Raw genomic sequence first — 23095 nt, forward strand, 5'->3', positions numbered from 1 at the left:
TAAAAAAGAGAATTTAAATTTCTATCAGAGGTAGCACCTTCAGAAAAAAAAAAAAAAGCTAAGAAAAACAGAGTCATCATTTCAGAGAGAATTTATATTTAGATAAAAGGGTATTAATAAAATTCCTTACCTGTCTGCAAAAGTTGGGTTAGTATATCTGCCACTCGGGGAAGATTTTCTCCAGTGGCAAATTGAGGCAGCTCTTTAATTGCTTGCCGTCGAATCTGAACATAATTTCAAACAAAAAATTAACCAAATACTATCATAAATAAAAACAACCTCAACCTTTAAAGAAAACAAAAACCACAGACAAACCATATAGGGGCATATGAGTCACAAAAATATGAGATTTTTAGCAGTTTTAGAAATAATTTACTCCAATTTAATATTCAAAGCTTCGCAGAATACTAAAACAAAATGTGGTGGAAAGGGACATTAAATACAATTATCTGGAGTAGGCAGATTTGAGATTATAAACAACAGTTTATATGCTGATTATACACAACTGTTGGGTTTTTACTACCTGTGGGTACATAATACTGTATCCCTCAAGAATGGCTACAGTGTCAATGTCATATCTAATAACTATTTACTTTAGAATTTTCAGTATTGACTACTTAATACATTTGTGAATACATTCTGTGAACTTCATTCCAAATATGCGATCGTGGCTTATCTAGTTTAACATAAAAGTGCAAGGGAGCTAAATCTAACAAATTATGCATGAAATCATGACTCAATGATTTCATTTGAAAAGCCAGGGGCTAATAGTTGAAAATTCTTAGGAACCTGTATCACCAGCCAGAAATGCTAATGGTTAATTCTGTTCCAAGCAAAAACTATTTCTTTTTAGTCTAGTAATCACATACAATTTTTTCACAGGTCAATTATTTTTCTGCTATGCAAAATATTTAGGGGTGTTAAAACTCTATTTTATGCTGCAATACTATTATTATTTTAAATATCCAAGCGAGCATAAATTGACTACAAACTAACACTAGTCTGATTTCATATGCACAATGCGTAATAATGTGAGCCACAACCATTTTCAACAGTGGATAACAAATAAGCAAAACAAAGTATTATGTGATTCTACAGATTTTTCACAGTTGAAAGAACTAATATATTTTCTTACATGTAGGTTTAAGCCTTGGTATGTTGTCACACCAGGCCACACTGCAGTATTTTATTGTTCACTGATATGATTGGTACTTCAGTTATATTAGGTACACGCAGAAAATATCTGAAAATGGCAAAAGCAACATCTGAAAACTTGTTGAAAAGTGTCAAACATAAACTTACTGATACATCTTCATCCTCACAGAGGTCTAACTGTGCATTGATAGCAGAATCAGCCAATTCTGGAAAATGCTTAAAGAATTTTGGAATAAACTGAGCTGCTAATCTTTTTTCCTTGGTACCACCTTTGACACCATCCAATATCACTTGATAAGCATCTTTATGCTGAAAGAAAGAATGAAGTAGAAAAGAAACACAATTTTGAAGGATGGGAAGCTAAACAAACTTCTTTGAGTCTCCTTTAAATTAGTTAAATTTTACATAGGCTAAGAAATGGGCTTATTTTTGGAGTTTTACTGCTTAAATTTGACAGCTACCTTCCTACTACCTGCTCCCTGTCCCCCATGTTATTATCTGTGAGTTGGGAAAGGAGAAGAATGACTCTAATATTAAGTGGAAAAAGCAAGTAAGTTTGTTATGTACCAACACTTCTTTATTCTATTGATTACTGACCCTAGCCTTGTGATTGTATCATGCTTTAAAAATTTGTAATGAATATAATAGAATTCTCAAAGAATTGTGTTACATTTACTTAAATATATTTATCTGTTTCCAATTACCACCTTGCAGAAGGTAGAGAGAATACACTCTTGAAATTAAGCAATACGAGGAAGGTTAGGAAGCTTTATTTTGCCTCACATTTTAGGATATAAAAACGGTAATCCATTCTATATGGCCAACCAATTTCGATGAAGATAGATGCTAATATCACATATTTAACTTTTCATTAAAATAATACATTCAAAGCTCATTTGTTTCCTTTAAAAAAAAATTTCAGAAGTGCTCTCCCTCAGATACTCATAATGTGAAGAATCAACAAGTTCCCAATCCCCCCTACACACTTGCCTCCAAACCAGTCCTTTTATTAAATGGATCAAGCTGGCAAACAAAGTAATAAATATCACAGCTACACAATACTTTTAATTCCTGGAAAACCTTAAACATAATGCAAATACCAAATATGTATTTACTCTGTATAAAGAAATTCTCTAAATGCTTTAGATAAGTGAGCTTGCTTTATGCCATCAAGAGCGGAAAACTAAAGAACAGAAAATGGATTAGAGAATTACCACAAATTTAGTTTTGTGATAATTCTTCTCATGGACAATATACTGTGTTAAGTGAAAAAATATATAGCATGATGAAAAGTTATTTAGGTTCAGTGGGATCTCAATTAAGGACATTATTATTATTATCATTATTTTTGGCCACCCTACACGGCATGCAAGATCTTAGTTCCCCGACCAGGGATCGAACCCGTGCCCCCTGCAGTGGAAGCTCAAAGCCTTGACCACTGGACCATCAGGGAAGTCCCAAGGACATTATTTTAAAAAAATAATCAGAAATAAAGTGCTCCATGTATCAAAAGGCTATGATCACAATTAGATCTTCTAAAGGTACACATTTTAATATAACCTGCATAATTACTAGATTACTTGAAAAGTTCATATATTGCCAACCTATCTAAAAAAACAAATTCTAAAAATTATTTCTAATAAACAAATTCCATCAAACCGATTAATGACAACTCCTTCTACTATCTTAAACATTAATACCACCCCCTAAATAACAGAAATTTCTGTGAATAAGGTTAGCTTCCTCATGAAATGCAGACACAAAATCAGTCTTCAGGAGTTACTACTTCAAAAGTGTATTATACACTTTTGGGCTTCCCTGGTGGCGCATTGGTTAAGAATCCACCTGCCAATGCAGGGGACATGGGTTCAAGCCCTGGGTCGGGAAGATCCCACATGCCTCGGAGCAACTAAGCCTGTGCGCCACAACTACTTAGTCTGCGCCCTAGAGCCCACAAGCCACAACTACTGAGCCCACAAGCCACAACTACTGAGCCCACAAGCCACAACTACTGAAGCCCGTGCACGTAGAGCCCATGCTCTGCAACAAGAGAAGCCATGGCAATGAGAAGCCCACGCACCACAACGAAGAGTAGCCCCCATCTGCTGCAACTAGAGAAAGCCCACACACAGCAATGAAGACCCAACGCAGCCAAAAATAAATAAGTTTATATTTTAAAAAGTGTATTATACACTTTTTAGTGCAAAGGTTCAAAAAAATCATGGCTGACTTCTCTACCAACGTACACTCCTGTGGCTTGCTTCATAGCTTCTAGTAGACTTCATAAAATTGAAGTATTGAGCAGTCTGACATCCTTAGCTTTTGCAGAGTATCACAATCCAATTTTCTTTAACTCAAACTTCAGACTTTACTTATAAACCCCTTTGAATTGTCTAAAATTCACTGTCTAAAATTAAATGAAGGATCCCTGCTTAAAACAACCATCCCCCTACCAAGGGAAAAAAATGTGGAACAGAATAAAAAGGGATTATTAGTAACACTTACTGAAAGCCTACATGGAACTGTGGAATGCCTTCTGTACATGCCTCACAACAATCCTGAACTAGGTGTTACTATGCTTGTTTTTCAGATGAGAAAACCAAGTCTTAGAGAAGTGAAATAATTTGTCCAGAAACAAATATAGTTAGTTAAGTAGCAGATCCAGGACCTGAATGTGGTTCTGATAGCCTTTTAAGTCAAGATCTGTGCCTAATACCAAGCTTCTTTAACTGGAATCTTTCAAATTAGTGTCCTGAGATCTTAATTAACAAAGGAGGAGAGAAAGAAAAGCTTGCCAGATGGAGGATTGTCAAAGGTAAAATTTGAGTCCTAAATACAGTCTCCACGCAGGCATATAAATTGAAATGTAGTATATTAAACAGCAAGACCTTTGGAAAGTTAAGACATTTTTAACATAGTCATAATAGAAATCAAAGTTTTTATCATTAATAGGCATCAGTTCTATCAAATAATTTCACAGACATTCCAATAGACTTCAACTAATTATCCTTTATGAAATGCAAAATAAAATTATATTCTTCCTTGCCAGCTTTTTGAATTATGTCCTTTAACTGTAGTACAGGGACAGGACTTTTTAACAGAAATCTCCTTAAAGTAATTACTACTTCTGCTTTTCAAAGTAGGAAACAAGATATAAGTGATATTTGCAGTGATCATAGTGATTTAGTAACAAGTAGGAATGTAACCATAATAAAATGTTTCAAATACTACACAGCACTGTGTATCTTTGCTTTTCCAACAGTTGTATTTATATTTTAGCTGGATAAATTAATGATTCTAGTAAGAAGCTTTTTTTGTTGTTTTTCTTTTTTTGCGGTACGCGGGCCTCTCACTGTTGTGGCCTCTCCCATTGCGAGGCACAGGCTCCGGAGGCACAGGCTCAGCGGCCATGGCTCACGGGCCCAGCCGCTCCGCACGACGTGGGATCTTCCCAGACCGGGGCACGAGCCCATGTCGCCTGCATCAGCAGGCGGACTCTCAACCACTGCGCCACCAGGGAAGCCCAAGAAGCTTTAATTGTAAATACTTTTAATGGATTTCTAAAGCTGTGTATTTATGTGTGATTTTAATTTCTAATTAAAGGAGAAAACTCTAAAGCAATCTCTAAGATATTTTCAAGTAAAAATGTCAGTTACAATTTGATCCACATTCAGCAGACACATTCTAAAAGAAAAACCTTGCAATTATGATTGTCAAATCACAACTGATATGCATAAGTGGTCACTGACGTGCCAGGTAAGTGACGTTTGGGTCCAGGATGCAGCCTTCATGAAATAAAGCAGAAGAAGAGAGGATGAGAAGAAAGAGAAGACAGGATGTAGTTTCAATTTCTCAAGTATGACATAAAAAGAAAATGGATAAGCTAAGCTATACTACTTCCTTCCTCAGACTCAATTAATAAACTTAGTTTGAATTTAATGTAAGTGTTAAACTGTTAACACTTCTACATTATTTTTGAGTGATTATGAACTTGGTTGGTCTGTGATTTTAGCTTAAGCATACCAAAAAAAAGTACCAAAAGAATGCTATTTCATGAAATATAAGTCAGTAAAGCTTACACTCTTCCACACTTAGGAGCCAATATACTCCTGTATAAGAGAACACAAGAGGAAGGAGGAGCTTCAAGATGGCAGAAGAGTAAGACGTGGAGAACCCCTTCCTCCCCATAACTACATCAGAAATACATCTACATGTGGAACAACTCCTACAGAACACCTACTGAATGCTGGCAGAAGACCTCAGACCTCCAAAAGGCAAGAAACTCCCCACGTACCCGGGTAGGGCAAAAGAAAAAAGGAAAAACAGACCCAAAAGAATAGGGACGGGACCTGCACCAGTGGGAGGGAGCTGTGAAGGAGGAAAGGTTTCCACACACTAGGAGCCCCTTCGCGGTCGGAGACTGCGGGTGGCGGAGTGGGGGAGCTTCAGAGCCGCGGAGGAGAGCGCAGCCACAGGCGTGTGGAAGGCAAAGCGGAGAGATTCCCGCACAGGGGATCGGTGCCGACCAGCACTCACCAGCCCGAGAGGCTTGTCTGCTCACCCGCCGGGGCGGGCGCGACTGCGAGCTGAGGCTCGGGCTTCGGTCGGATGCAGGGAGAGGACTGGGGTTGGCGGCGTGATCACAGCCTGAAGGGGGCTAATGCACCACGGCTAGCTAGGAGGGAGTTCAGGGAAAAGTCTGGACCTGCCGAAGAGGTAAGAGACTTTTTCTTGCCTCTTTGTTTCCTGGTGTGCGAGGTGAGGGGATTAAGAGCACAGCTGAACGGAGCTCCAGAGATGGGCGCGTGAGCCACGGCTAACAGCGTGGACCCCAGAGACGGGCATGAGACGCTAAGGCTGCTGCTGCTGCCACCAAGAAGCCTGTGTGTGAGCACAGGTCACTATCCACACCCCGCTTCCGGGAGCCTGTGCAGCCTGCCACTGCCAGGGGTCCCGTGATCCAGGGAACTTCCCTGGGAGAACACATGGTGAACCTAAGGCTGATGCAACACACTGGCCTCTGCCGCCGCAGGCTCACCCCGAACTCCGTACCCCTCCCTCCTCCCAGCCCGAGTGAGCCAGAGCCCCCGAATCAGCTGCTCCTTTAACCCCATCCTGTCTGGGCGGGAACAGACGCCCTCAGGTGACCTACACGCAGAGGCGGGGCAAATTCAAAGCTGATCCCAGGAGCTGTGAAAACAAAGAAGAGAAAGGGAAATGTCTCCCAGCAGCCTCAGGAGCAGCGGATTAAATTTCCACAGTCAACTTGATGTACCCTACATCTGTGGAATACCTGAATAGACAACGAATCATCCCAAATTGAGGAAGTGGACTTTGGGAGCAACAATATATGTATTTTTTTCCCTTTTTCTTTTTTTGTGACTGTGTATGTGTATGCTTCTGTGTGTGATTTTGTCTGTATAGCTTTGCTTTTACCATTTATCCTAGGGTTCTGTCTGTCCATTTTTTGTGCTTTTTTTTTAGTATACTTTTTAGTGCTTATCATTGCTGAATTTGTTTTTTGGCTTGGTTGCTCTCTTCTTTCTTTTTTTTTAATTACTTAAAAAATCTTTTTAAATAATTATTTTATATTTTAATAACTTTATTTTATCTTATCTTCTTCTTTCTTTCTTTCTTTTTTCTCCCTTTTATTCTGAGCCGTGTGGATGACAGGCTCTTGATGCTCCAGCCAGGCGTTAGGGCTGTGCCTCTGAGGTGGGACAGCCAAGTTTAGGACATTGGTCCACAAGAGACCCCCCCAGCTCCACGTAATATCAAATGGCGAAAATCTCCCAGAGATCTCCATCTCAATGCCAAGACCCAGCTCCACTCAACGACCAGAAAGCTCCTGCTGGACACGCTATGCCAAACAACTAGCAAGACAGGAACACAACCCATCCATTAGCAGAGAGGCTGCCTAAAATAATAAGGCCACAGACAACCCAAAACACACACCAGACGTGGACCTGCCCACCAGAAAGACAAGATCCAGCCTCATGCACCAGAACACAGGCACGAATCCCCTCCACCAGAAAGCACACACAACCCACTGAACCAACCTTAGCCACTGGGGGCAGACACCAAAAACGACGGGAACTATGAACCTGCAGTCTGTGCAAAGGAGACCCCCAAACACAGAAAGTTAAGCAAGATGAGAAGAGAGAAACACACAGCAGATGAAGGAGCAAGGAAAAAACCCACCAGAACAAACAAATGAAGAGGAAATAGACAGTATGCCTGAAAAAGGATTCAGAATAATGATAGTAAAGGTGATCCAAAATCTTGGAAATAGAATGGGGAAAATACAAGAAATGTTTAACAGGGAACTAGAAGAACTAAAGAGCAAACAAACAGTGATGAACAACATAATAAATGAAATTAAAAATGCTCTAGAAGGGATCAATAGCAGAATAACTGAGGCAGAAGAACGGATAAGTGATCTGGAAGATAAAATAGTGGAAATAACCACTGCAGAGCAGAATAAAGAAAAAAAAAATGAAAAGAATTGAGGACAGTCTCAGAGAACTCTGGGAGAACATTAAACACACCAACACTCGAATTATAGGGGTCCCAGAAGAAGAAGAGATGAGCAAAGAAACTGAGAAAATATTTGGAGATTATAGTTGAAAACTTCCCTAATATAGGAAAGCAAATAGTTAATCAAGTCCAGGAAGCACAGAAAGTCCCATACAGGATAAATCCAAGGAGAAACACGCCAAGACACATACTAATCAAACTATCAAAAATTAAATACAAAGAAAAAATATTAAAAGCAGCAAGGGAAAAACAACAAATAACATACAAGGGAACGCCATAAGGTTAACAGCTGATCTTTCAGCATAAACTCTCCAAGCCAGAAGGAAGTGGCAGGACATATTTAAAGTGATGAAGGGGAAAAACCTACAACCAAGATTACTCTACCCAGCAAGGATCTCATTCAGATTTGACAGAGAAATTAAAACTTCTACAGACAACCAAAAGCTAAGAGAATTCAGCACCACCAAACCAGCTCTACAACAAATGCTAAAGGAATTTCTCTAGGCAAGAAACACAAGAGAAGGAAAAGACACAATAACAAACCCAAAACAATTAAGAATATGGTAATAGGAACATACATATTGATAATTACCTTAAATGTAAATGGATTAAATGCTCCAACCAAAAGATACAGACTACCTGAATGGATACAAAAACAAGACCTGTCTATATGCCGTCTACAAGAGACCCACTTCAGACCTAGGGACACACACAGACTGAAAGTCAGGGGATGGAAAAAGATATTCCATGCAAATGGAAATCAAAAGAAAGCTGGAGTAGCAATTCTCATATCAGACAAAAAAGACTTTAAAACAAAGACTATTACAAGAGACAAAGAAGGACACTATATAATGATCAAAGGATCAATCCAAGAAGAAGATATAACAGTTGTAAATATTTATGCACCCAACACAGGAGCACCTCAATACATAAGGCAAATACTAACAGCCATAAAAGGGGAAATCGACAGTAACACAACAATAGTAGGGGACTTTTACACCCCACTTTCAACAATGGACAGACCCAAAATGAAAATAAATAAGGAAACACAAGCTTCAAATGATACATTAAACAAGATGGACTTAATTGATATTTATAGGACATTCTATCCAAAAGGAACAGAATACACTTTCTTCTCAAGTGCTCATGGAACATTCTCCGGGATAGATCATATCTTGGGTCACAAATCAAGCCTTGGTAAATTTAAGAAAATTGAAATCGTATCAAGTATCTTTTCCGACTACAACACTATGAGACTAGATACAAATTACAGGAAAAAAATCTGTAAAAAAATACAAACAAATGGAGGCTAAGCAATACACTAGTTAATAACCAAGAGACCACTGAAGAAATCAAAGAGGAAATAAAAAATACCTAGAAACAAATGACAATGAAAACATGATGACCCAAAACCCATGGGATGCAGCAAAATCAGTTCTAGAAGGGAAGTTTAGAGCAATACAATCCTACCTCAAGAAACAACAAATATCTCAAATAAACAACTTAACCTTACACCTAAAGCAAGTAAAGAAAGAACAAAAAAGCCCCAAAGTTACCAGAAGAAAAGAAATCATAAAGATCAGATCAGAAATAAATGAAAAAGAAATGAAGGAAACGATAGCAAACATCAATAAAACTAAAAGCTGGTTCTTTGAGAAGATAAACAAAATTGATAAACCGTTGGCCAGACTCATCAAGAAAAAAAGGGAGAAGACTCAAATCAACAGAATTACAAATGAAAAAGGAGAAGTAACAACTGACACTGCAGAAATACAAAGGATCATGAGAGATTAACACAAGCAACTATATGCCAACAAAATGGACAACCTGGATGAAATGGACAAATTCTTAGAAATGCACAACCTTCCGAGACTGAACCAGGAAGAAACAGAAAATATGAACAGGCCAATCACAAGCACTAAAATTGAAACTGTGATTAAAAATCTTACAACAAACAAAAGCCCAGGACCAGATGGCTTCACAGGCAAATTCTATCAAACACTTAGAGAAGAACTAACACCTATCCTTCTCAAACACTTCCAAAATATAGCAGAGGGAGGAACACTCCCAAATTCACTCTACAAGGCCACTGTCACCCTGATACCAAAACCAGACAAAGGTGACATGAAGAAAGCAAACTACAGACCAATATCACGGATGAACATAGATGCAAAAATCATCAACAAAATACTGGCAAACAGAATTCAACAGCACATTAAAAGGTTCATACACCATGATCAAGTGGGGTTTATCCCAGGAATGCAAGGATTCTTCAATATATGCAGATCAATCAATGTGATACAGCATATTAAAAAATCGAAGGAGAAAAATCATATGATCAACTCAATAGATGCAGAGAAAGCTTTCAACAAAATTCAACACCCATTTATGATAAAAACCCTCAAGAAAGTAGGCATAGAGGGAACTTACCTCAACATAATAAAGGCCATATATGACAAACCCACAGCCAACATCGTCCTCAGTGGTGAAACACTGAAACCATCTCCACTAAGATCAGGAACAAGACAAGGTTGCCCACTCTCACCACTATTATTCAACATAGTTTTTGAAGTTTTAGCCACAGAAGTCAGAGAAGAAAAAGAAATAAAAAGAATCCAAATTGGAAAAGAAGAAGTAAAGCTGTCACTGTTTGCAGATGACATGATACTATACATTAGAGAATCCTAAAAATGCTACCAGAAAACTACTAGATCTAATCAATGAATTTGGTAAAGTTGCAGAATACAAAATTAATGCACAGAAATCTCTTGCATTCCTATACACTAATGATGAAAAAATCTGAAAGTGATATTAAGAAAACACTCCCATTTACCACTGCAACAAAAAGAATAAAATATCTAGAATAGACCTACTTAAGGAGACAAAAGACCTGTATGCAAAAAAAAAAAATTATAAGACACTGATGAAAGAAATTAAAGATGATACAAATAGATGGAGAGATATACCATGTTCTTGGATTGGAAGAATCAACATTGTGAAAATGACTCTACTACCCAAAGCAATCTACAGATTCAATGCAATCCGTATCAAACTACCACTGGCATTTTTCACAGAACTAGAACAAAACAATCTCAGAATCTGTATGGAAACACAAAGACCCCGAATAGCCAAATCAATCTTGAGAAAGAAAAACGGAGCTGGAGGAATCAGGCTCCCAGACTTCAGACTATACTACAAAGCTACAGTAATCAAGACAGTATGGTACTGGCACAAAAACAGAAATACAGATCAACGGAACAGGATAGAAAGCCCAGAGATAAACCCACACACATATTCTCGCCTTATCTTTGATAAAGGAGGCAAGAATATCCAGTGGAGAAAAGACAGCCTCTTCAATAAGTGTTGCTGGGAAAACTAGACAGCTACATGTAAAAATATGAAATTAGAACACTTCCTAACACCATACTCAAAAATAAACTCAAAATGGATTAAAGACCTAAATGTAAGGCCAGACACTATCAAACTCTTAGAGGAGGGCTTCCCTGGTGGCGCAGTGGTTGAGAGTCTGCCTGCCAATGCAGGGGACACGGGTTCGAGCCCTGGTCTGGGAAGATCCCACATGCCGCGGAGCAACTAGCCCCGTGAGCCACAATTACTGAGCCTGCGCGTCTGAGGTCGCATAGCACAGGGAGATCAGCTTGGGGCTTTGTGACTGCCTGGAGGGGGGGGATAGGGAGGGTGGGAGGGAGGGAGATACAAGAGGAAAGAGATATGGGAACATATGTATAACTGATTCACTCTGTTATAAAGCAGAAACTAACACACCATTTTAAAGCAATTATACTCCAATAAAAATGTAAAAAAAATGTTCTTCAATAGGCTATATAAAAAAGCAAGCAGATATTCCTAATTAAAAAAATAAAATAAAATAAAAGGAGTACTGACAGTAGCAGAGAGGGCACTCCCTTCAGTGGTGGCTCTGTGAGCACCTCTTTTAAAAAGGGTGAAAATCAAAATAAAGTTAGAAGTAAGTTCTAGACTAAGAAAGTCAAATATGGTTTCAGAAGTGTCCAGATAGGTACCCGCCAGGAAATTTAAAGTCTTGACTGTAAATCTTACAAGGTGACATGAAAATCTGGCTGTGCTACACTATGAATGTAAATATTTTTTTCTCTCCTTAAAAAACGTGAATCGTGTCCCTTCCGTTAAGTTGGCTCTTGCTTTTGTTAATTAAATTCACATGCAGTATCTTGAAGCTCAATACACCTTTTTGGGTGAGCAGTTTTAGGAATTTTCTCTAAAAGGCAAGAAGTACTACACAATAGAGCAGAATTAGTTGGCATTACGGTTTGGTCTAGCTTCAGTTCTCCCAGAATTCACTGTTTGAGGCTGAGCAAATCACAACCTTTCATCACCCAAAGATTTTTTTTCCTTATTTAGTTGCTTGACAATTGTCATTACAGTGTCATGAAGGTACTGATCTCCCATCACCTAAGGGAACTGTGCTAAAATTTTACTGCCCAGCACAGTCTGGTACATGGTAGGCACTCAAGAAAATATACTGAATAAATGAAATTGTGGGTCCTCATGAAAGTCTGCATAAAAGGGTCCCTCCTGTTTTTCACAAAATTCTGTCTCCTAAGCACTCTTCCTAAATTAAAAGCAGATTTTTGCCTTGAGAAACACTACTGACCTCTTGAGAGAGAACTCTGAATCTAAACTGGTATTTATAATTAAAGACAATATAAGAGGGAAATGAGAGCAACTCTCCATTATTCACAGAATATAAAAACTCCCATTTGGCTTCTATTTACTCTAACAAACTGTAAGTAGGTGGCTGTCAACCTTTATCCTACTCCAGCAAACAATGAGAGTGGGGTTATGGGACAGCACTCTGCATACAGTTTCAAAGTTTCCCTAGAAGATTCCTGAATCACCTCTTTGGGAGAGCACCATATACAAACTGACTTGAGAATCACGGTTGTACCTTTTATTCCATCCCCTCTGCTGATGTGCAACGAAGTCAATTTTAGGGAGAACAATTGGCTACAATCTCCCCCAACTCAGTCATAATGAATGAAACTATCTTCACTACTAGTTCTCTATAGGAACAAGGACAACAAACTCAAACTGAGTGACCATAAGTTCTTCTCACCTTGCCTTAATCGGCAGAAAATGTCTCCTTCACAGCCAACTTAACACACACACCCTACATACATCTACAACAGACTGGCTGTCAGTATATATTTCTCATTGATGATGTCAAAATTTCCTACTGAAATGAAAACGTGCAGGGAAGGAAAACCAACTGATACCTGAAAATGGTATATTCACAATTCTAGATTAAGCTAAAATAAGGTCCCAACATCAAAATTTTTTTTTGTTCGGCTCAGAAAGGTTCTACCTGAATGTCTGGAAAAGGGGATGGGAGAGGTAAAGCCACAGCTTTATTCATGTTATCAGACTCTAGGATCTGCCACTCACTACTCCAAGAGATGGGTAAGCAGAAGAATCACATGACGTTCTAGGCACTGAAAAGATACAGCATGGGATTTCCAACAACAATGGTCAAGATTACCGCGGGGAAAGCCTGGTTCTTTTCCCAAGAAAACACACAACCACTTGTCAACTCCTCAACTTCAAAGGACTCCAGTACTTGAAAACTCACAAAGAAGCAATGGCTCGTACAGCCAATTCAACACTTGCCAGACAACTCTATTTAAAACTACACTCTCCCCCAACCCCCCCTACGGCCCTGTTATATTTTCTTCACGACACTCTTCATTGGGGGAAGGGGGGGAAGCATCTCTCTTCCTTATTTATCACTAGTCTCCCTCACTAAAGGTGCTTTCTGGGAGCCCATGTGTTTTTCTGTCTCGTACCTCCAGCGCCCGGCGCAGAGCCTGGTCCATGACAGGCGCTCAAAATATGTACTGAATAATGAAATCATAAGCCCTCGTTAAAGTCTGGACGAAAGGGCCTTTCTGTATTTCACAAACTTCTGTCTCCCAAATTCTCTTCGTAAATTAATTGCAGATTTTTGCCTCGAGAAAGACATTTTTGACCTCTCGAGGACTCTCAATCTAATCTTCCAAGGGACTGAGCGCCACCGAAAAGGAGAAAAACTTCAGTGGAATCTGGAGGACAAGGCTTGGAAAGAGACTGAACGGGGCGGGGACGGGGGGGCTGAAGAGGCTGAGTTGGGAAACGCCACGGTGAGAAAAGGCCAATCAAGGGAGGCAGAGGAGCCTGGAACCCGGGGACCGTGCTCTCCCTGGTGAAGCCCGAGTCTGCACTCCCGTCGAGGGGCCCACCCCGACGGAAGAGCCGGGGCGGCTGGGAGCCCGCGGGAGGGCGAAGCAGTAGCCCCCGCCGGGCCGGGGAGCGCTTTCGAAAGGCCGCAGAGCGCCGGGCCCCGCAGGCCGCTAGGGAACTCACTTGGCCCACTTGCTCCGTGGCATCGGCTAAGATGCCATAGTTGCGGTAAAGCTCCTCTACGGTCGGCATGGTGAACGACAAGCCCAGGGCCTGCTACTGCTGTCTTCGTCGTCGCTGGTGCCACCGCCGCCTGTGAAGTTCTCCTAGCCTGCGACCCGCACTATTACGGCTCCAGCTGCCGCCAGTGCCGCCGCCAGTCACCGCGCACGGGACAGCTCCTCCCCCAACGTCCACGTAAAGACGTGCGCGTCGAGAGCGGCCTTCATTGACTGCCAATGCGCCACCAGCTGTTTTATTGCCCTCTAGCGGTGGGAGGTGCAAAAAGCGGCAAGGACGATTGAACTAGCTCATGCCTTTTTTTTTTTTTTGGAAGGACTGTGCCTGGCTAGGAGATCTTGGTGCGGGTTGGAGGAAAATACAAAGCTAATTGCGTTTCTGCCCTTAAAAGACCTCACATTGGCCAGGAAAGTGATTTTATGGGGAGAAAAACAGAATGAGGAGTGAGAGTGCAAGCTGTATGGGAAGTCATAAACTCTATTTACAACTGACTCAAGGAAGGTAACACAAATCTGTGGCAATTGGTTCAGTGTTGCTTTTATTATTTTTTATTTTGGGTTTTGTGGTTTTTTTGAGCAAAAATCACTCAGTTGTCATTAAACAAACAAACAAACAAAACTCAACGTCCAAACAAAACAGGAAAACTCAAAAAACAAAAAAAACTTCTGTCCACCAGGCTAAACAGGTCTAGGAGTGAAATTTGCCCTACTGGAAAAGTTTATCTTTGCTGGCTGCCAGAGTAGAGTTTGGGCCACCTGATTGTGTCTAATAACCAAGAGGGTAATAAATAACTGAAACCATATATACTTACTGATAAGAGTCTGCAAGATACAAGTTTAGATGAAAAAAATGGAAGTTGCAAAACAGGTATAAAAAGATTACATTTTTATTATAAAAAACCCCAAAGCGTACAAAACAAAGTTATGTGCATGTGTGTTCATATTGAAATGTCAAGATTGAAACATCAGCTGTAATAGATGGTAAATTTCAAAGCCAGATTCACTCGTGCAGAATATATGCAGGCAATGGTTACAAACCAGTTCCTTGGGTCTTGTACTGCTTGTTTAGATTAAGGGTATTAAAAAAATTAGGTAGTAGAAGGAGAGGGATTGGTGAGGGTGTTTTTGGAGAGAGATCTTGTGCTTGTGAGCAGCTTGGGGCAACTGTGACCTCGTTCCCTCAAGCCTGGGACCATACTGAGGAGCCTGAAATGTAAGCCCTGTAGTTGGAAGACACGAAGGGCTGGTGCCTGACGTATGCCTGAAAAAGCTTGACTTACCTGTGGCAGCAGAGTGGAGGTGGCCATGTTGGGATCTACCTGCCATCCCAGATTTTTCCTGGAAACAAGGGCGTCAGAGGGATTCCCTTGTACCAAAGATAGGCTTGTAAAAGAGAGAGAGAGGGAGAGATTCTGGATCCATTCCGAGTCCTGCTTCAGGGGGCATCTGTCTGAGCATGAAAAATCCCCCACGACAAGAATCAGTGGCAACAGAAACTGCGCGACGTTTGAGGGCAGCACATGAGCACCTCATGGGGGTCACAGTTGGGGGTCACCTCTGAAGGTCCCACAGAGTGGCCTATGGAAAAGACCTAGTCTCTACCAACCTGAGAAGGCATGTAGTACTGCACATGTACTAACGTATCCTCTCTTCTCACATCCCGCTCTCAAAGCATATGCCCAGGAGGGCTTAGAAACTGCTTACCAGGTGGGGTGGGGAATAAAGAGCAGAAAGGCAGGGTGGGAAGCAGGTCCCAGATGGAGCAGAGAAGATATGATTGTAACTCAAGTTTAGAGTTTGCGTTCACATGTGAGAATGGACATTTTAATTTCTGAATTGAGGACTATTTTTTAACTTAGAACAAGCAGAAAAGTTATGGACCTGCCAGAATTTCTCTCTAGGATCCAAATGAGATTCCTCTACTTCAGTAAATTTTAAAGAGATAGTGAAAGACAAATAACAAAGGCAAAGACAAATAACAAAGGTGTATTTGGATCACATCCGCTAAGTTAGGTATTCAATGAAGTGTTTGGTGTATGTGTAAAAATGGGGAAGTGGGGCTTCCCTGGTGGTGCAGTGGTTGAGAATCTGCCTGCTAATGCAGGGGACACGGGTTCGAGCCCTGGTCTGGGAGGATCCCACATGTCGCGGAGCAACTAGGCCCGTGAGCCACAGCTACTGAGCCTGTGCGTCTGGAGCCTGTGCTCTGCAACGAGAGGCCGCGATAGTGAGAGGCCCGCGCACCGCGATGAAGAGTGGCCCCTGCTTGCCACATCTAGAGAAAGCCCTCGCACAGAAACGAAGACCCAACACAGCCATAAATAAATAAATAAATAAATTTTTTTAAAAATGGGGAAGTGATCTGGGGCAGGAAGTGAGGCTCTAGATTTCTTAACTAACTAGGGAGTTTGTAAGACTGAAAGAAATAATTGAGAATGCCTCCCTAAACTAAAGAAAGTCTGTTTCATCTGAAGTATGGCACCTCCTGCAAAAAGCTTTGTATGCACTCTATACAGTGCAAAAATGTTTCATAAATACAGTCCACCCTTAATCATCAGGACGTTTGAGAGTTTGTGAATAACAGTGATAAAGGTGCAGTGGAGGCTGAAGCTGGTCCCACCTTCCCAGCTTGGATTGATTGCCAACCCTTTAGGGTTTCCGTGGGTGGAGAGCCCAGGAGGGAGGGAGGGAGGGAGAGAGCAGCTGAGATGATGTAGCAGTCACGGCTGACGATAATGGCAATGACAGCCACAAAAGTGAAAGCTAGCATATTGAGCACTTTCTCTCTGCTTTTCCTTGTGGGATCTCCCTCTCTCCCTTCTGGCTTGTGAAGAAAAGGTTTAATTCTGTGTCACATCAGAGAGGTCAGGAGGTTACATAAATTTCCCAGAGTTGCTCAGCTAGATTGGTAACAGAAGTGGGATTTGAACCCAGATCCATCTGACTTCAAAACCTGAGCTCTTGGACTCTCCCACAGCTTTATATATCTTTCCCACCATCTTCCATTGCAGCAACCAGCTGAAGCCCGTGAAGAAAAGTCTTCCCTCCATTAGCTTTCCCTTCACGGACAATGAACAGATTCTGTGCTTCTTTATTCCCTCCATGTTCCCCATTCATTAATCAAAACAGGTAGAAATGACTACTGTGTGCAAAGTGAAACAGTTGGTATTGGCTTAATTTTGTCCAGAGAAGGAGAACCAGTGGAAGAGAATGACCCCAGAATTCATTCACAACCTCAAAGGCAAAGAGATGTTAAAAAAAAGTACCAATGGTTTTTATGTTTATTTTTTATTACAAATGTAATAGATGTTCACTGAAGAAAATGGGAACTGCAAAAAAAAGCACAAAGAAGGAAATAAAATTCTCCTACTAGCCTGCCCTGAGAGACAAACTCTGTTAACATTTTGGTATGTTTGCTGAAAAAGAATTTTTTTTCTTATTTATAGGTAAATATACAAATTCTAGTTTATATAAAACACTGAATTTTTTGCTATGTGAAAAGAAAAAAAATAATCATCCTAATTTTTTTAATGTCATTTAATCAGGTCGTTTGTGACTGGCGGCTGAAAGCGTTCTGATTTCCCACCTAACAGATCCAACCACTGTTACCTCAGTTCATGCTCCTCAACATGCTGGTTCATTCATGGCTGCACTAGGCACTGGGGGTGGGGGGGATATAAAACAGTAAACACGGCAAGCGCTGCTCCTGTGGTCCTGGAGCTGACGATCACATAAACCGAGGAAAACAGTACAAAAATTAAAAGTATTAGCAACTTGCCATGGATTGTGATAGGTGCTGTGATCTAGCATGACAGAGGTGGATAACAGTGCCTGGGGAGAGTCTCTGTGAGGACAAAATATTTGCGTTAAGAGCTGAAGGAGAGGGAACCGGTCATTGGAAGAGGGGTCCACAAGGGGGAGCTGTTTGCATGGCCAACTTAACTCCTCGATGTCTCAGTTCATTCATCTGTAAGATGAAAATAAGAGTACAGAATTTAAAGGTAATATTATGAGGATTTAACGCACTCATTGTGTAAAGTGCTATATGGTGGTTACTTTGGAAGTGTCAGCTGCTGTTGCAGTGGGGCTGAGGCTGGGGCTGGTGAGGCCTACAAATTCCCAGTGGCTTGCAGTTCTCCTTTATGGCGCTCTCTGCCCGCCCCCATCCTTGCCTGCGGTGGCACGAGCTGTCTCTACTCCTCCCAGTGTCAACCCGTGTCTTGCAATTCAGCCTCTTAAGACCCAGCTTCCACCGAAACAAACAAAATTTTTAAAAAGCCACAAAACCCACAGCAAACAAGTGAACAAGAAACAAAAGCATATTCATAAATGATCAAAACAATTCCGTTCTCACTAAGCACTCCTAAACGTTTGAAGTCCACTTTACTGAAGACTTGTAGAGGACGCAGGAGGAGGAGTCACATTAGCATATACACATCCCCAGCATCCTGTGGGTTCCCCCTTCCCTTTCTTTTCTGTATCTCTCTCTCTGGAGTTTCTTTCCCCATCGGACACGTAGATGTTTAGCTTATCTTTTGTTGCTTGAGCGCGTCAGAAAGGCTCCTTCTTTGCACTGAGAGCATGTCAGAGTACTTTACCCAAACAGATGCGGTGCTGTTTCTAAGAAATCTGGTTTTGTTAGGCTGGGTTTTGTTATGCTGCAGTAACAAACATCTCCATAATCTCAGTGGCTTAAAACAAGAAAGCTTGATTTCTTGCCCATACCAAGTTTTTTGTAGGTTTGGGTGACTTTTTAGGGCAGCCATCCTGCATGCGATGGCTCAGGTTGCACTTTTTATCTACATGTGCTGTCAAAAGTGAAGAGTGAGGGCTTCCCTGGGGGCGCAGTGGTTGAGAGTCCGCCTGCCGATGCAGGGGACACGGCTTCGTGCCCCGGTCCGGGAAGATCCCACATGCCGCGGAGCAGCTGGGCCCGTGAGCCATGGCCGCTGAGCCTGCGCGTCCGGAGCCTGTGCTCCGCAACGGGAGAGGCCACAACAGTGAGAGGCCCGCGGACCGCAAAAAAACCCCAAAAAGGTAAACGTGAAGAGTGAGGAGTGGTGTTGAGCACCTGGTCATACTTCCACCTGGTCTCTTCTACTCATAGTTCATTGGCCAGAGCGAGTTATACGGCTACACTTAACTACAAGTGGCAGAGAAGTACAAACTTTCCTTGTGCCCCAAAAGAGAGGGAAACAGGATGTTAGCAAAACGTGTGAATAGTGAAAAATTGATCTTGACCTCAGTACATTGACACAAAGTGAGGTACTGGTAGAGCCAGGATGAGAATCTAGAACTCTGGCCCTTGAGTCCAGGACCCTTCCCTCTGGAGGTGGCACTACTATAAGGACAACTAAATGCCTATTAAGAGCTTGAGGTCTGAAGCAAGACTGAAATCAACACCACCCACGCTACACATCTGTTAGGAGGATTGAAATGGAAGTGGTCTTGTTTAGGCTTCAGAGGCAATATTAGACCTCTAACTGATTCGTGACCTTGCCTGGACTGTGTGCCTGCTTGTGAGCTGCCGCCAGCAAGACCGGCAGCACTTAAGATGAAGAAGGGAGTGGACTGTGGAATTTCTTGAGCCTCGGGGACCTGGCCAGTTCCCGGGGGTCTAGAAATTCTTATGATACACAAAATGAGATAAATAGCATTGTTGAAGAAACCCAGAGCTGCATATTTGCACGCAAACGGATGGTATCAGTTTGCAGCCTGGTATTATAAGCAGGACTCCCCTAAACTGCAATTTGAAGTCTCACCCGCAGAGTGTACGCACTGCCCAGGACCTTTCCCAACTGGGACTCCAGATTGCTGTTTTTGGGACTTCTCAGCGCTAAGTCTGGCTGTAGGTGTTGGCCCAATCTGAGGGTGTACATGCTTTTACTTTTCTTTCCCTTTTCATTTCTGTTTCTTTCTTTTTAATGATTTTCTATTAAAGTTAAGTTGAAATTGTCTACTTGTGTGATGGGTGGTGTCTTTTTGTTAACGAGTCCTTCGAACCTGTAACGAAAGTAAAACTTTCGGCAAAACAGCATCGTGGTAACAAATGGAGAAGCTCCCACTTCTCTCACGTGTGTTTTCATTTCATAAACTGGACACAATAAAGATACAATTACTTCGGGTTCCTTTTTGGGAGGCATGTCATTCGCATTGAAATGAATGTTCTTAGAATACATTAAAATGTTTACATACTAGGTAAAGCATCAAAGCGCAATATGTCTTCACTGCCAGAGAATCTATACAAATTTAGCTTTTGTGAAAAATATGTCACCGACTCACTTTCAGATAAATCGTTGGACCAATGCAATCGTTCAGATCAGGCCTGGTGTAGGGTAGGGGCTCATTAAATCTTTGCTGAATGAGTGAATGAATAAACACTACTCTTCAGCCAGACCTATTGCACTTATTTATTCAACCAAAAAATATTGAAAGCCAATGTGGTACATGGTGCCTTGGTGTCTCCTGATGACCCACCCCTTCCAGGGTTCATGATTGCAGTGTTCATACCCTTCCACTTTAACCCTGGGCTTCCTCAGGTGACTTGCTTTGCCCAGTGGAACATCAACAAGCATGATGCAGGCAGAGGCTTGATAAGCACTTGTGTGCTGGGGCTTGTGCCACCACCACGTGGGGGAACTTGGTCTGGTCTCCTTGAGGATGGAGACCCCCGGGAGACCGAGGCTCAGTGTTCCCAGCCCTCTCAGCTGAGCTCCTCTTCCAGCTATCCCTTCAACTGAATGTGGTTGCCCGAGTGAGATGGGAGAAACCAGCACAGACTGCATTATTGTGAGATATGAAAAATTGTCGTCAGGCCAGGGGTCATCCAACTTTTTTCTGGAAAAGGCCAGATAATAAATATTTTAGGCTTCTTGGGTCATACAGTTTCTATCACAATGACTCAATTCTGCCATTATCGTGTGAAAGCGGCCGTAGATGGCATAGAAACGAATAGGTGTGGCCGTCTTCCAAACAAACTTTATTTTCAAAAACAGGTGGCGAGCTGAATCGGTCCACGCGCTGAGGTTTCCTGGCCCTGTTTTAGGCCACTAAGTTTTGGGGACAGTTTGTTTTGTTGCAGTAAATAATGGAAACGACCTGCCATTGTCTCTTCCGAGTTCCAGGTGTCCTCATTCCCGAGACCATCCCACCGTGTGACTTCATTCCCGATGGCTCCCTGAGGTGGAATGCCCTCCTTTCTCAGATCTGGCCCTAGGAAAATTAGAAAGTCATCAGCGTGTGTTTTTAGCTTCTCATCAAAAGGTTCTAGAAGGGCCAGAAAGAAATGGTTGTGGAAGTGCTCCTTTCCCTGGGAGTGAAGGGTGCCTACTCCTAAGTTTCGGGTGAGTGGGGGCCACTCTCTCCTCCTGCCCTGGGACCCTGAGGCTCCGTGGAGGCTGAGCAGGACGGCTTCACACTGCGTAAGGGGCAGTGAAGCTGGTAAAACGGAAGACTCCTAGCCTGATAGTCTTATTATATCACAAGAAAGGCTCAGCTGTCCCCATGCAACAGTGGCTTCTGACCGACCCATCCACATATTATTGCCCAGAAGTCAGATTTCCTGGGATTTCGACCAGAATTCCTAGAACTCTTAAGTAATGGTCTTCAAAAATCAGAATGATTGCATAAGGGACTTCCCTGTTGGTGCAGTGGTTAAGAATCCGCCTGCCAACGCAGGTGGCCTGGGTTTGATCCCTGGTCCGGGAAGATCTCACGTGCCACGGAGCAACTAAGCCCGTGCGCCACAACTACTGAGCCTGCGCTCTAGAGCCTGCGAGCCACAACTACTGAGCTCACGCGCCACAACTACCGAAGCCTGCGTGCCTAAAGCCTGGGCTCTGCAACTAGAGAAAGCCTGCATGCAGCAATGCAGACCCAACACAGCCAAAAATAAATAAATAAATGAATCTATAGATAAGAAAAAAAGAATGATTGCATAATCATCAAGGAAATAGAGAGCCCTGCCCTGTTACGTGGTGGAGAAGGGTGCCGATTCTGGAATCAAGCTGCCGAGAAGCAAATCCTGCCTCCCATCCACTCCCATCCATTTGGATGATGCCCTTGGGCAAATCACTTAGTACTCTAAGCCCAAGTTTCCTCAATTATAAAAGGGTGATAATAATAGCACTCACCTTTATGATTTTTGTGACAAGCTATGATATGTTTAGTGGTTTCTATACTCCAGGTGGTTTACAAACTTTCATTCATGCCATTTTCTTAACAACTCATCAAGGTTGGAGTTATTTGTTGCATCTGGTGGAAGAGAAATCAGGAGTTCAGAAAAGCCAAATTGGTGCTCAAGACATGAACCCAGCTCTCTCACATGGGAGCTGGCGCTCCTCACACACTGGGCAGTACAGGCAAATTTCACTGATGGGGCAGTTGCAGTTTAATAAAGTTAAATGACTTCCATGAAGTTCAGAGCTACTGGAGGGCAGAGTTGGGGCTTGAACTCAGGTGTGAGACGATCTTTCTCAGGCACCAAGTTGTACACTGGGAGAGATGAGAAAGCCCATGATGTGGTGGGGAAGAAAACAGCTCAGATGAAGCTTAACTTCCCGAAGCTCCATTAACTGTGTCCCTAATGCTTCAAGGGCCTTCGAGACATTTCCTGATAGTAGCAGTTTATGGATTTTGAGCATTTTAGTAGGGCTGGCCGAGAAGGCTTTAGAAAACTACCTGTCTTTTTTCCTCCTCTTCTACTCCTATATCAGCCTCTAGAGCCTGGACATGAAGAAGTGGGCAGGAAGAGGCTAGAAGATCTTCTTTCTTGGGAATATTAAATTAGAAGTGAGGTCCTGGGCTTCCCTGTTGGCGCAGTGGTTAAGAACCCGCCGGCCAATGCAGGGCACACGGGTTCGAGCCCTGGCCTGGGAAGATCCCACATGCCGCAGGGCAACTAAGCCCGTGCGCCACGACTACTGAGCCTGCGTTCTAGAGCTCCTGTG

At 42.1% G+C, this 23095-nt stretch overlaps 1 protein-coding gene across 2 annotated transcripts in view; it reads right to left on the reverse strand.

The window, feature by feature from the left end:
* The window catches only part of API5 (apoptosis inhibitor 5), a 35611-nt gene extending 21323 nt beyond the window's left edge, over positions 1–14288 (reverse strand). For both annotated transcript variants that reach the window (XM_024749104.1, XM_024749103.1), the window contains exons 1-3: positions 14092–14288; positions 1303–1464; positions 131–224 (exon numbers count right to left, since the gene is read on the reverse strand). In XM_024749104.1, the coding sequence (XP_024604872.1) occupies positions 131–224; positions 1303–1464; positions 14092–14160 (325 nt within the window). In that variant the 5' untranslated portion in view covers positions 14161–14288. The remainder of the gene's footprint in view (positions 1–130; positions 225–1302; positions 1465–14091) is intronic.
* Between the last annotated feature and the right edge of the window lie 8807 nt (positions 14289–23095).

Source organism: Neophocaena asiaeorientalis, unplaced genomic scaffold (genome assembly GCF_003031525.2).
Source record: "Neophocaena asiaeorientalis asiaeorientalis breed wild unplaced genomic scaffold, Neophocaena_asiaeorientalis_V1.1 scaffold43, whole genome shotgun sequence".
Lineage (NCBI taxonomy): Eukaryota > Metazoa > Chordata > Mammalia > Artiodactyla > Phocoenidae > Neophocaena > Neophocaena asiaeorientalis.